The sequence below is a fragment of the Dendrobium catenatum genome, unplaced genomic scaffold, assembly GCF_001605985.2.
Source record: "Dendrobium catenatum unplaced genomic scaffold, ASM160598v2 fragScaff_scaffold_621, whole genome shotgun sequence".
Taxonomy (NCBI): Eukaryota; Viridiplantae; Streptophyta; class Magnoliopsida; order Asparagales; family Orchidaceae; genus Dendrobium; species Dendrobium catenatum.
Genome location: NW_021319083.1, coordinates 16,117,815 through 16,130,478, shown reverse-complemented (window position 1 = coordinate 16,130,478; position 12,664 = coordinate 16,117,815). Strand labels below are relative to the sequence as shown.

The following is a 12,664-nucleotide window of genomic DNA, read 5'->3' as shown; positions in this document are numbered from 1 at the left end:
GAGAAGAAAGAAGAGAAGAGATTAGAGGAGATACCTTTTGTGCAAGAATATCCAGAAGTGTTTACAGATGATTTATCTGGCTTGCCTCCAAGCAGGGAGATTGATCTTACTATTGAGCTGGTTAGTGGAACAGATCTGCTTTCTAAAGCTCCTTATCGGATGTCGATAAAAGAGTTGAAGGAGTTGAAAGATCAATTTCAATAATTGCTTAATAAGGGATTCATCAGGCCTATCACTTCTCCTTGGGGTGCTCCTGTGCTTTTTGTTAAGAATAAGGATGAAAGTTTAAGGCTTTGTATCGACTACAGAGAATCGAACAAGCTGACTATAAAGAATAAATACTCTCTTCTGAGAATTGATGATTTGTTTGATCAGTTGGTGGGTGCCTTTGTGTTTTCCAAGATAGACTTGAGATCAGGATACTATCAGCTTAAGATCAAAGAAGAGGACAAAGCAAAGACAACATTCAATACTAGATATGAACATTACGTATTTGTAGTAATGTCATTTGGTCTTACAAATGTCCCTGCAGTGTTTATGGACCTTATGAATAGAATTTTTAAGACATTTATGGATCTATTCGTGATAGTATTCATAGATGATATTCTAGTTTATCCCCAAATGAAGGTGTTATATGCATTAAAAGGAAATAAATTGTATGCAAAGTTCTTCAAATGTGAATTTTGGATGAAGAGTGTAAATTTTTTGGGGCATGTGATCAGTAATGGGGAGATTTTTGTGGATCAGCACAAAGTACAAGCTATAACAGATTGACCTCGACCAACTACCATGATAGAGATCAGCAGCTTTTTGGGTTTAACTAGTTACTATAGAAGATTTGTTGAGGGATTTTCTCGGATAGCAATGCCATTATCTAGATTGACCCAAAAGGCAATGAAATCTGAATGGTCAGATCAATGTGAAGAGGCTTTTCAAAGATTGAAATAGTGTTTGATGACGACTCTAGTGCTTACTATTCCTTCAGGGATAGATGGATTTCAGCTTTTATAGGGATGCTTCACACAAAGGGTTGGGTTGTGTACTGATGCAAAATGGAAGGGTCGTTGCTTGTGTTTATAGGCAATTGAAGAACCATGAAAGAAACTATCCAACCCATGATATGAGTTAGCTGCAATGGTATTTGCCCTAAAGATTTGGAGACATTACTTGTATAGGGTGAAGTGAAAAGTTTTTACTGATCATCAAAGTTTGAAATATATCTTCACACAGAAAGAGTTGAATTTGAGGCAGAGAAGATGGTTGGAGCTTATCAAGGACTATGATTTGGATATGCAATATCATCCATGCAAAGCAAATGTAGTAGCAGATGACTTGAGCAGGAAGACTTCCAGTAGTGCCAGTTGGATGATTACATAACAACATGAGTTGATAAGAGATTTGGAGAAGTTGGAGATTTCTGTAGTTCAGCCCAATGATGCTGAGTTTGTGGCCTTAAATCAGATGATCATTCAGTCCACATTAAAAGACAGGATAAGGGTAGCTTTGTCACAAGATGCAGAATTTAAGAAAATCTTAAATATGGTGAAGGTAGGTCATGTGGAAGAGTTTGAGCTTCATAAGGATATATAATCTATTATGGTATAGAGGCAGAATTTGCATCCCTAATGTTGGAGACTTAAGGAAGGACATTCTTTAAGAAGCTCACTATTCAAGTTATACCATTCACCAAGGTAGTAACAAGATGTACCAAGATTTGAAGGAATACTTTTGATGGCCAGAGATGAAGAGAAGTGTAGCAGAAATGGTGGCTAAGTGTACAGTTTGCCAAATGATTAAGATAGAATATCAAAAGTTAGGAGGTTTATTACAGCCTTTACTTATACCAGAATGAAAGTGGGAGACATAGCCATAGATTTTGTAGTTGGTTTACCCAGGTCCAGAAATGATCATGATGTTATATGGGTGATAATAGATAGATTGACTAAGTCGACACACTTTTTACCTATCAAGCAATTTGATGTTGTTAAGAAGTTGGCAAGTGTGTATATTAATGAGATTGTTAGACTTTATGGTGTACCAAGATCAATAGTATCAGATAGAGATGGGAGATTCACCTCTAGATTGTGGAGGAATGTTCAAGAGGTAATGGACACCAGACTTACTTTCAGTACAGCCTTCCACCCTTAAACAGATGGTCAATCAGAGAGGACTATTCAGACATTAGAGGATTTACTCATATTATGTGTACTAGATTTTGGTGGCAAATAGGAGACACACATCCCACTGATTGAATTTGCTTATAACAATAGTTTCTAATCAAGTATAGGTATGACACCTTATAAAGATTTGCATGGAAGAAAGTGTCGAACTCCTTTATGTTGGGCCGAAACAAGAGAAAGAAAGATCATTGGGGCTGACTTAGTAGATGATGCTACTGAAAAGATAAAATTGATCCGTGACAAATTGAAGGCAATGTAAGACAAACATAAGAAGTACTGCGATGCCAAACATAGATTGTTGAGTTTGATGTTAGAGAGTTTGTATTCCTCAAAATTAGTCCTATGAAGGGTGTAAAGAGATTTGACAAAATGAGAAAATTGAGTCCAAGGTATGTTGGCCCATTTGAAATACCAGAGAGAGTTGGAAGTGTGGCCTACATATTGGTTTTGCCATCTCATATGAGTGGAGTACATAATGTATTCCACGTATCTTCTTTGAGGAAATACATTGCAGATGAAGCTCAGAAGATCAGTACTGAAGCAATAGATATTCAACCAGATCTCACATTTATAGATGAACCTAAGAAGATCATAGATTATGATGTTAAGCAGTTACGAACTAGAGAGATTCCTCATATTAAAGTTCTTTGGAAGCATGGATTTGAGAAAGATGCTACATTGGAGAATGAATCAGAGATGAGGGAAAGCTACCCACACCTATTTGATTAAGGTATGATTTTTTAATGCTTGTCTTAAATTTTGAGGACAAAATTTTTATAAGGGAGGGAGAATTGTAAAATCCGCAGAAATGTCATTTTAGACCTCGCACGCTTTTCGATGCGTCGCGTTGAGTTTTAAGTAAAATTTTCAAAGTTGTCGAAATTCGATTCAAATAATTTTATAAAATAGAGCGCAAAATTCTGAGCAAAATGATATATAGAACTCATATGTAATTTCACATAATTTAAGAATTAACATTCATGTAAATTTGAAAATGCCTATAATGTTCTAAAAGAGTGTTAAAACACAAATGGTTTAAGTGAGGGTAGTTTGGACTTTAGGCAAATGGAATTAGGCTCCCACTCTAAATAGGAGACTGAAATATTTTGGTCCCCTATTCCGTCTTGCGGCCGAACCGAGCGAGAAAAAGGGGGCGTCCGGTAGGAGGCGGAATCGAAGCTTTTGGAGGTGGTTTTCGGTGGCGATTTCGAGGGGGATTGAAGGAGAAATCTAAGATAAGGTTAAGGTAAGTGGTTTGCAAGTGTTTCTTTTTTTTCATTGAGTTTTTATTAAGGGAAGGAAATTAGCGTTTTGAGAAAACTAAATTTTTCTTTGAGATAAGTTGAGGGAAGAGTTAAGGGATGTTTTTAAACCTAAGAAAGAAATGTTTTTCCTAAAAATGTGGATTTAAAAAAAAATAGGGTTTCCTTATATTTTCTTTTCTTTCAAATTGGTTTTATATGATAGTTTTTAAATGACATTAGGAGTCCCATAATAGAAATAATGCATTTTTGTGAAGAAATTTTTGGTTTGGAAATTAGGATTTTTTCCTAATCATAGAATTTTTGAGCTTGAAGGTTTCCATTAGGTTTGGAAAGACTTTTAGAAGCAAATTTAGAACTCTTACATTAAAAACTAATTTTCTTATTTTTGGTATTTAACAATTTCAAAAATAAAATTTAATTTTAAAATGCTAATTGAGAGTAGGGAATGGTGTGTGCTTAAATAGAGATTTAAGAATGTGACTCTTCTATAAAAAAAAAAAGTATTTAAGGGGTTTAGATCGGAAGTATGAACATGAATTATGGAGGGGTCCTTTATTACCATAGTACAAGGGTTTAGAGAATTTATGTGGGATTAGTGATTTTTACTTGATGTGAGTGTTTCTTTTACGTATTAAATGCGTGGAAAGGAAGAGTTTGTAAGGATAATTGACATATCACATTGTATTAAGGTAGGTAAATGTGGCACTTTTAAATTTAGAAGAAAATTTCAATTCTTTTCACCATAGCATGTTCTATACTGTCGTGAAAATTTTTAGCATTCTTCCAATCGTACTGTTTTTATATCTTATTATGCTCTAAATGTTATGCACATGTTTCTATGGTTGTCTAATCATATGAACTCATTCGGAAATGGTTTAGAGACAATTGAGCTTATACTTAATATCATATATAAGTTCTTACTCATGTGTTATCTTACATTGCAAGTACATCTCTTATGTGATAGTATATAATGCATTTGTTTCTTTTGAAAGTGATGCATAAATAATGTACTTACCTCATTTCTTTCCCCATGCTATCATGAAATCATGTAGCATATTAGGAGATAATTAATCATATGCATAAATAAGAATCTTTTTATGAATAATTAAAGAATGAATGTATGTGCATGTTGATGCGGAGGTATTTTTGGTAAAGGGGCTCTTTGAGCCAATGGTTAAGGGGCTCATTTGAGCTAAATGATAAAGGGGTTCTTTTGAACCAAATGGCAAAGGGTTTGGCCAAACAAAATGTACCTAATCAATATAAAAGATACTTCCGAGACGGGTGATTATAAGAAATATATTACATTATATACATATAAAACATTTTATGATTTATGAAAACAATTCATGTATTGTGTAAAGTGATTGGTTGCAAGCTTAACTGAAGAAAGAGGCTTAATGGTCGACCTAGAGGCATGTTACTTAATTTTTATGATTTGTTTAATGTTCCTACACAAAGTATTGACATACATGTTATTTTACTCGCCCTATTTTCTCTAAATTTAATTGAAAAAGCATTTGCCTATTGAGTTATGACTCACCCATGTTGTGGAAAATTTTTAGGAGATCCTGTGATTAGATAATGGCAGACCAACCACCGCGCACTTACCGTCGTAGGGAGACAACGGGCGGTTGGTTCTTTTAAGTTTTATTATTTTGATTATAGATGGATGTATGTAAAATTTTTTAGAGAGTTAGATTTGTTTGGATCCCTTCATTTGGAAGAAATCTCTATGTACATGTTTCTTTTGAAAGATGAATGAAAAATGGAAGTTTTTCTTGGAATTACTTTAGTGGCTCTTTCATTATATAGTTGAAGATGTTTGATTTATGTTAAATCTTTTGATGTTATGTTATGAAGGCTTGTTTCTTCCTGTCCGACCTCTGTTCCTGCCTCGCCTATGCGAGCTTACAGGGTTGGGTCGTGACAGTTTATTGGTTCCTTGTCTAAGTGATGATCAGGAGTTCTGCGATTTCTACGTTTCCGACTAAAACTTCTCCCTTTATTAGGATGTGTCTTAGGGTCCGCAACAGAGGTGATCCTAGTTTCAACAGTAGCTGGCTTGGACGGATATAATGAAGAATAATGGATTAAAGACTTATAGTGCAAATATGGAGAGGGCCTCCATTCCTACTGCACTTTTAATCGGATAATATCCCCATCAAGCGAAACAGCAATCTGTTTTAGATATTTGGCCTCATTGTCAATGAGCACACAGACTCTAACAAACATTAACAGAGCCCTTTGAATGGTTAAGTTATCAGCTGCCAGTGGGATTTCGACTTTGCTTGCGATTCTGGATATGCCCTCTGAATTCCAGCATGCAAGCGATAGATCATGGATCTTAATCCAAACCGGAACAGAGGAGAAATTTTCTCTCTTGGGTTTAAATTTGGGGTGCCATTTCTGGAGGATAAAAGGTTTACCTAAGAGAAACCATACGCCTCTGGACCAGATCATTTTGTAATTTTCGAACAAGTGAAGCGAAGCAAAAAGAATCCATCATTGAGGGAGATTAGTTGCAGCAAACCTTTAAGAGCCCAAGTTTTTTTCATGGAACCAAGAAGCGCCTCATAGAAAGGCCTTCTCCCGATGGAGTATCCAACTAGGCAAAGGCCCCAATCTATAACACCTTTGGCGAGCTTATCACCAGAAAAAGGTATAATTTCTCGCTTAGAGGGATGAAAAGAGAAGTGAAGATCAATGGGAGATGGGTTGGAGGGTGCGAAGATTTGTGTCCAAAGACGTTGTGGAGTGGGGACACCTCCAGAAGACGATGCCAAGGGGGGGAAACTGAGGATGGAGGCGAAGAAGCCATAAGAGAGAGTAGAAGAAGGTCCTCCGACAAAGCCGGAGGAGGAGAAGAGGAGGACAAAGTTGCGGGAGGAGGAGGGGAGGAAAACCCTACTCTCTCACCCTCTTGTTCCACTTTCCTAATATCCTAGTGACCATCTTTCTTTTTATCATAATAAAAGAAAATAACATTAGATATAGAAAGCCAGATGAGAAAATAATCTCCTTATTATGCATGTACTCTTTTGTTTTCTGCAATAGATCACTCAACATATTCCTAGCATCTTGGTCACGTTAAACTTGAAATGATCAACACAAAAGTTTCAATACGGACAACTTTTTTATTACTTAGCTTTTCACAACTAAGCCATAGTATCTATTTGGCCACTATTTTTTCACTTCATCCAAGATTTTTTTTATGCTAGGAAGCTATTTTGTAAAGCAGTTTTTTAAAAATTACTTTCTCCATAACAACTTTGTAGTTACTTTTATAAAAAGTTACGAACATCACAATCATACTCAAAGTCTAAGCACCAAAGTTTACTCAACTATTAATAAGTTGATATTAGTAACTTCATATGTTGCATGTTTAAATTATGAGACATAATTCCTTTAAAATACTTTCTCCTTTTGTCTGAAGTAAAAGAGAGTTTGAGTAGACATTCTACATTCAAGAATTGAGTAAAAATTTGGTAGGAGAAATCTTTGAAGGATGATATGCAGCCACTTAAATTGCTCATCTTAATTTATTACTTAAAAGTATAATTTTGTAAGCTATCCATTTTTTTTATTCTTTAAAATAGATTTAAAATTTTAAAAATTTAGGAAGATGCTTTTTAAAGATTTAGAAGCCTATTTTCACAAAAAATTTCATAATTTGCAAAATTCTCTATAAGTTGCATATTTTCTAAAAATTCATTTAATACATTTCATTATTTTGAAAATGTTGGATCCGAATTTTCCCGTGAATTACACATGTTATGAGACTTTAGTAGGTATGGAGAGTAGAAGAGAGACTATAGTGCAAAGTAAAAAATCTCAAAAAGTATAAAATTTTTTGTATATTAGTGTCAAAAAAAAAATCGAAACTGTGTATTTTCATTATTTATTTATAAGACTTAGAGGGCTACAATAAATACTATCTATTATAGAGAATATAAAATAAATTTTGATATTAATTATGACTTATTACATACTATACATGACACGTGGCATGAGCCAGTAAATGCTTACGTGACTTTATATTTTCTATTAAGTACTTGTAAAAAACCTACATTAACATATAAGAGTATTCATAAAATGTGAAAATAAAAATAAATATAAAATAATTCCTAAAAAATTATTTTATGCATTTTAATTGCATTGTAGAGCATAGAAATAATTTGAGAGTATATCATTGGGATTTGGTGCATTTTCAAAATCATATAATAGTAAAAGATATTAAAAAATTTTAGATTTTATGAAAAATTTAAAATGCATTTTTTTTAATGCTTCGGCAAGTTTGAAAAACAAAATGCATGATTCAGTATATATATATATATATATATATATATATATTAGACTTAACAATTAGGGCATTTTTTAGAGTTAATGATAAATAAGAGCTAATATGTGGTTAATTTAAAAAATTAAAAAATAATTAATCATAAGTAAATATTGCATTGATTTATAATTTCATCTTAAAGATTGCAATTTAATTAATTTTGATATTTCTTTGAAATCACTATCTTATAAAATGATTTTAAAAAAAAATTATATAATGTAAGGACAAACTCTTAAACATGAGATTTATTTAATAATTTAACTTTTTTTTCTATTTTGTTACTAATTTTATAATTTTAATTAATTTTTTTATGATATTTTATGATAGATATTATTATATTATGATGTGTTATTATTCTTATAGTTTTTCATTTTATTAGCATCACATTGTTCTATGATGCAATGAGATGTATAGGTATGGCATGTCAATAAAGGCTACGTTTGGGACGACTTCCTTATTGCTTTTTAAAGCAGTTTTCTAGAATAAAATTTTTAATTTTTATACTACAATGCTGTTCTAAGAAGCAATAAGAAAGTCATTCCTAATTAAACCAAAGTTTAACTAATGCACAATATTTATAAGCCCGGTCTGTTAGCTTATAATCAAAAAGCTCACATTAGGCCGAGTAATAAAAAAAAAATTGCATGGACCATTGTATTAATGTGATTATAAGTCTCATTCATTAATTTACAAGTGTCCCATCTTACATATTATATGATATTTAAACAATATGATGTTCTAAATTTTTTCAAAGGGTGGAGCTATTAACCCAAAGGTCTCCAATATGGAGCTATCACCACTAGAAAAAGAGAGCCACCAATGTCAAACAAAACTAAACTTTGCTGTAACTGAACACCATAAAATTATCAAATTTTCCCCATCTCCTACACTAATGAAAGAGCCAATGTCAATACCAGAAGGTTCAAGCGTTCTCAATAGCTGGGTATTCAAACACAACCTCCTTTCCACACAGTTTGCGGTAGACTCCTGAAAAGGTCTCCAGCTTGTACTCAGTATTGTTGCGTTCCTTAGGGTCCAGAAAAATCTGCAAGAAAGCAATGGAGTTTGTTGTCACTAACTAAGCAACAAAATAGTTGAAATACTTGAGAATATATGTATAAATAACATGAACATGAAAGAATCAACATGATAAGAAACATAAAAATAACTACATGACATGTATTGAAATAAAGAGCTATCTCCTGGAAAAAAATATAATATTACTAATGAGATTAGAAAGACAAAACTGATAGGAAATATTTGAATATTTCAAGTAAATCCTAACAAGATTGATAACATCAGTGGGAAAAACTCAACAATCCAATGAAAACAATAAAAAACAATAGATTTTATTATAGGAGTCAAATCAATGGAAGGAAACAAAGGAAAGATATAATTGATCCTCAATTCGAGAGGAGAATCGTTCTCTCTCAATCTCTAGATGAATCTAGAGATCAAGATACCAAGAAGAAACTCCAAGAGAACACAATAATCGAGCATAATCCTAACCCTAATTTCTCCCTCATACTTAGGCATACAATTAATCATTAAAAAAATTTAATCTTTAAAGCAAAAAAGACCCAAAAGCCCTTGCCGCCCTTCTTTGGCTCCAAACTTTGAATTTTGAATCTCTAGTGGACCCCACCCAATCTCTCTCTTTCTCTTGCCGCCGCCCCCTTCTCCTGTATACATGAACCGGCCCCTTAGAAGGGGCCGGCTCAACCGGTCCACCAAGGACCAGTCTAACAACAACCAATTATGTTAGTGATTAAAAACTTTTATTTTTAATTGGATATTCTAGAACTATATCAAGAATATGTTATGAGTACTGCCTTCACTTGAACATACAGAGTCAATAATTCAAATAGATATATAACCACGCATACAATAATGCACAATGTAGCTCAAATAAATATAAGAACTTAGTTTAAGAACAATTAGTACAAAACTAATAGATTTAGCTTATAAGAACTTAGTTTAAAAAGTAGATGTTCACCTTGACAATCTTGGAGCCATCCGACCTATATCTCACACGCTTTCCAACAATCTCTGCAGGGTAAACAATATCCTCTAAAATAGCATCCTGAACTGCAGTGAGAGTGCGGCTGCGAGGGCGAGTGATTGAGGAACCTTTCTTGGGTGGCATCACTATCCTACGAGAAGCAATAATAACAACCTCCTAAAAAATAAACGGTTGCATCAAATAAACCAAATGCTACAAGGAAAAAAGTGAATAGTCAAGGAGGATAGAGAACTGGATAAAAGAGAGGATCTATATGCCCCAAAAAACAAAAAGATTTGTTGGGTAATTTTAGGAGTAAAGTATTACACCTGCAATGCACACTAAGCCTAATATGAGTTATTTAAAAATTTTAAAATTGCATAACAGTCACAAAGGAAAAAAGGAATCTGTTTCAGCTCATCGATGAAAAGATGATTATAACACTAATTTGCAAAGCCAATAAAAGCAATCAATGAAGATGCAAATGATGCAGTAAATCAAACTCAATTTGATGATCCATAACTAAATGTAAAACTTAGGACTTGGCAAGAACTTTAAAGGCCATATCCGGTTAGGACTAGAATGTACATGTAAGAACATTTACATTAGGAATTGTCAAAAGAAGCTTGGGTGTTGCTTAATATCAAGGGGCACCTTATTTTTTATGAATTGCAACATTAACTCATTAGTAAGATTTAAGGTATCACATTTATTAAGACTTTTCATAAAATTCACAATTAAGTTCATACCAACATAATGATCTTCTTCAATTAGTGATTAAAATGCAGTTGTAACCACAACAAAAGACATTTAAAACCAGTTTTAGCATCAATTGGTTATAATAGCTGCCTGAAACTCGAGAGCTTCAATAAAGTTTAAGATAAAACTCAATTTTTTTCAAACTAGTAAATTTCGAACAAGAGGCTGCTTGAACAGATGAGAATTTAACAAAATTTTCCTAAAAGTTTACAGTTAGGCCTGCCAAATTTTGTATGATGTTGTAACTATAGCCAATATCTTTTTTTTAAAATAAAAAAAGCATGACAGAAAAAGTGATGTCATACAATTAATCATTAAAGCAATTAATTTCAGATTGCAAAATGAATAATTCCCAATGCACAATTAGATAATTCCACTAGCTTTCTCATTCTCCAAACAAGCAAACCTACAAATATACAAGACAAAGGTAGAATGAAAACTGTGGGAAGCAAAAGCCACAGACAAACTAACCCTTCCACTAAACTTCTTTTCTAATTCCCTCACAAGCCTCAAATGAATCTTGCGGAAGGCGTTCCTGATTCTGTAGGGAACATGAATAACTATGGGCTTGCAATTCCCAGCGACATCCATCAAACTGCAACTAGGAAACCATTAGAAGCAACAAAGGTGAATAAATAAAAATTTCTAGACTACAACTGTCTCATCTTACACAGCGGAGTTTATGAAAAGATCTTTCAAATCACTCCTAAGTTCCAGGTTTGTATTTTCCAAGTCAAATAGCACCTGACAGAAGTAAAAGTAACTCAATACCATGAAAGCCACAATAAAAAATAAAATAAAACAGAGCATTTCATGAGAATATTCCACATAATTAACCTGCGCAACAGTATCCTCAAATCCTGTGGGCTCAGCATCATTCTCCTTTTGAATTTTCTTCCTTGCCGTATACATATTGGTAAGTTTTACAGTTAATCCTGCAGCAATTTGTGAAACAAACAATTGCTAACAAACACAAAAATGAAAAGAAACAATGGAGATTCTTCTCCTTTCTTAAACATTTTACAGAATATCTCAACGATTTGAGTTTTTTAACAAACGTTATATATCATATTACTTTGGCGTCTATATTTTGCCTCACAACCCTACCAACTATTAGAAGATAATGCGCAATGGGTGAGAATTAGCATCCATGAATGATCTTTCTGCATATGCTTTTAAGAGAATTTACATTTTAGTGTTAAATTCAACAACACAGACGATCTAAAAACACAATATTCGTCACGAAGATCTTTAGATTACGCCGAACACAAAATATGAATAGGTCAGGTGGATTTAAAAGTAGATAACAAACATTAGATCTGCATAGCAGAGAAGAACTAGGAAATTGAGGATGTGCCGTTCCACAAACCTGGTGGAGGAACGAGGGAAGGGAAGCTTGCTCGCCGCGAAGCCTAGGGTTTTGGTTAGGATCTTTTCATTTGGCATTTCTTCTGCATATATATATATATAGCGTTACGGTTTACTCGTTGGCTTTGGCACGTGCGATCGGCTTGCTAAAAAAACCGGTGCTATTACCGCAAATTGGGCGCGTTGGCTTCGGTTGGGTTAGGCAATTCAGTTGGGCACAAGCCCTCTTATTCGAGAAATTATTTTATGCGGAGGCCGGATATAGCTCTACGTTCGGAGATGAATCAGGTGCAGCCACATCAGCGGTACCGGGCCATGGTACATGATGAAGAGGTGATGTGGCGTATTCTGATTGATCTCCGGACGATGTTTGGCGTTCGCATACAATAATTGACTAAGGGACCGTTTGTTGAATTAGAATAATAAGGTTGAAAAAAGCTAATAGTTATTCTTTGCCTATATTAGATTGCAAGTTGTTACATGTAGGTTTTGATAATATGAAACTATGTCCAGCCTAATAAGATCACAAAAATTTGCTCTCAATCATTACAATTTTTTACGTAAATCATTAATATCAAAGAAGCTAAAATTTGCAGCATGTGAGTGAGAGTTTAATGCCTTACCATTATATAAAAATCTAACACAGTGAAAAAGTTATGAGAGATGAGAAATTTTTTCTGGGAAAAATCTTGGAATGAAAAAAATTATGGGACTTAGCCTGCTCAAAATAATTTATTATAGAATAAGAGAT

General features: G+C 33.6%; 2 protein-coding genes across 2 annotated transcripts; one reads left to right on the top strand and one right to left on the bottom strand.

Annotated features, from left to right (window-relative positions):
• Positions 1–2,522: 2,522 nt before the first annotated feature.
• Positions 2,523–2,909, top strand: LOC110100775. The gene has a single exon (XM_020828433.2). The coding sequence runs from the start codon at positions 2,523–2,525 to the stop codon at positions 2,907–2,909; it is 387 nt and encodes a 128-aa protein (XP_020684092.2).
• A 5,527-nt stretch (positions 2,910–8,436) lies between these two features.
• LOC110100776 (40S ribosomal protein S7) lies at positions 8,437–11,989 on the bottom strand. The gene is made up of 6 exons (XM_028695187.1): positions 11,915–11,989; positions 11,383–11,480; positions 11,216–11,289; positions 11,017–11,140; positions 9,781–9,963; positions 8,437–8,829 (listed from the first exon to the last, which is right to left on the bottom strand). Exons 2-6 carry the CDS (start codon positions 11,455–11,457, stop codon positions 8,707–8,709), a joined length of 579 nt encoding a protein of 192 aa, XP_028551020.1. The 5' UTR covers positions 11,458–11,480; positions 11,915–11,989; the 3' UTR covers positions 8,437–8,706.
• Positions 11,990–12,664: the final 675 nt, after the last annotated feature.